At 57.1% G+C, this 1,606-nt stretch overlaps 1 protein-coding gene across 2 annotated transcripts in view; it reads left to right on the top strand.

The window, feature by feature from the left end:
- The first annotated feature begins 622 nt into the window (after positions 1-622).
- STARD5 (StAR related lipid transfer domain containing 5) overlaps positions 623-1,606 on the top strand; it is an 8,677-nt gene continuing 7,693 nt past the window's right edge. Inside the window, exons 1-2 of one of the 2 annotated variants that reach the window (XM_077774380.1) lie at positions 623-726; positions 1,371-1,420. In XM_077774380.1, coding sequence (XP_077630506.1) covers positions 628-726; positions 1,371-1,420 — 149 coding nt within the window. In that variant the 5' untranslated portion in view covers positions 623-627. The remainder of the gene's footprint in view (positions 727-1,370; positions 1,421-1,606) is intronic. The other variant, XM_077774381.1, reaches the window with a different exon arrangement.

Here is a 1,606-nt window from a genome sequence, read left to right on the forward strand (position 1 = left end):
CCACGTGTTACGTCACTTTACCCATCACACTGGCACACAGAGACATTTATTCGTGTTCCACTTCATCTTGGACCAAACGGAGGCTCAGAGAGGTTAAGTGACTTGCCCAAAGTCACACAGCCAACACTGGATGAAACCGGGCTGGGAACTGAGGAGTCCCTAAGTCCCCATCCAGGGCTTCCTTACAACCTGGCACCCATCACATCTTCCGAAAAGGGTTTTCAAGTAGTCGTTTGGTTTACAACCATTTTTTCACACCTTTACATTAAACAATGAGCGCAGGAACCAAAGCACAGACAAACCTCGCGCTGACGTAAGAGGCGGCCCTTGCATTCGCACCAGGGGGTGTGCCCCTCGCTCACCTGGACGCGGGGAGGCCTCACCTCTCCCCCGGAGCCCCTCTGCCCGGGGGCCCCGCAGGCACGCCTCCCGGACACGTCCACTGAGGCCTTTCAGCCCCTCCGACCCCAAGTGCCAGAACGGAACGCAGCAGGGTCCCCAGGGGCTCCGGCGGCCGTGCTACGAGGCCAGCACGTCCCCGTGGCCGCCCCGCGCCCCCCGCGCCCCGGAGCCCCCGCAGCAGCCTTCCCAGAAGGTCATTTCCAAGGCGAACTTNGCCTCGGCGCGATGGAGCCGGCGCTGGCCGCGCAGGTGAGCGAGGCGGTGGCGGAGAAGATGCTCCAGTACCGGCGAGACAAGTCAGGATGGAAGATTTGCCGGGAAGGCGTGAGTGAGCAGCTGGGCAGGAAGCGGTCGGTCGTGGGGCCTTGCTCCCTGTGGCCGGGGTCTCCCAAGACCCTAGGCTCCTCCTCACCCGCTCCTCGCTGCATTCCAAGACCCTGGAGCTGGACTGGGGGGGGAGATTCCTTTGAGGGTTGTTTCCTTTAAAAAAAAAAAAAATCCTGGGCCTATTGTGTGCACTATGACCCCGGGAGAGAAGTGTCTGTCCTTTTCATTGGGTGACTTGCCCAAGGTCACCTGGCTAGCACATGGTGCTTAGGATTTGGGCCAGAAAACACCAAGTGTAGCATGAGCCCCCCTGCGTTCCCGGGAGGGTAGCATGGGAATTCTTTTTGCCTGTGCACCTCATGATTTTTAGCCAAGAGACCGAAATTACTTGAAGAAGCAAAACGCATGGTTATTTTTCTAAGGTTCGAAAACCCCCCAGAGCTCTTCCAGTCCGCCAGTTAAGAGCCCTTGCTCCATCACGTTCAGCTTTGTCCAGGACCCCTGCCCTGACACACATGAGCGGGGTCGCCTTGGAGAAGCCCACCTCTCAAGACTCCAGACTTCCAGACCAGGGGAAGGGGCCAGGCGATCGCCCAGAGCCTTTCTTGCACTAAATCCTATGATTCTGTGCCTTTTGACAGAACGGAGTCTCAGTTTCCTGGAGGCCATCTACGGAGTTCCCAGGGAACCTGTAAGTGCCTTGTCCACGTTCGTCAGAAGTGCCACGCCGTTCTTGATGTCTCTGTGGGTTTGCTTCCTAAAATAATTCCAGTCTCCCCTAGCACCCTGGAATCGACTCGCCAGCATCGTCCAGAAAAGCTGCTTGTTTTTATCTCAGTCATTTCCAGCAAACTGTCTCTTGTAAAAGCTTGCCATC

Source organism: Crocuta crocuta, unplaced genomic scaffold (genome assembly GCF_008692635.1).
Source record: "Crocuta crocuta isolate KB4526 unplaced genomic scaffold, BGI_CrCroc_1.0 scaffold7, whole genome shotgun sequence".
Classification (NCBI taxonomy): Eukaryota; Metazoa; Chordata; class Mammalia; order Carnivora; family Hyaenidae; genus Crocuta; species Crocuta crocuta.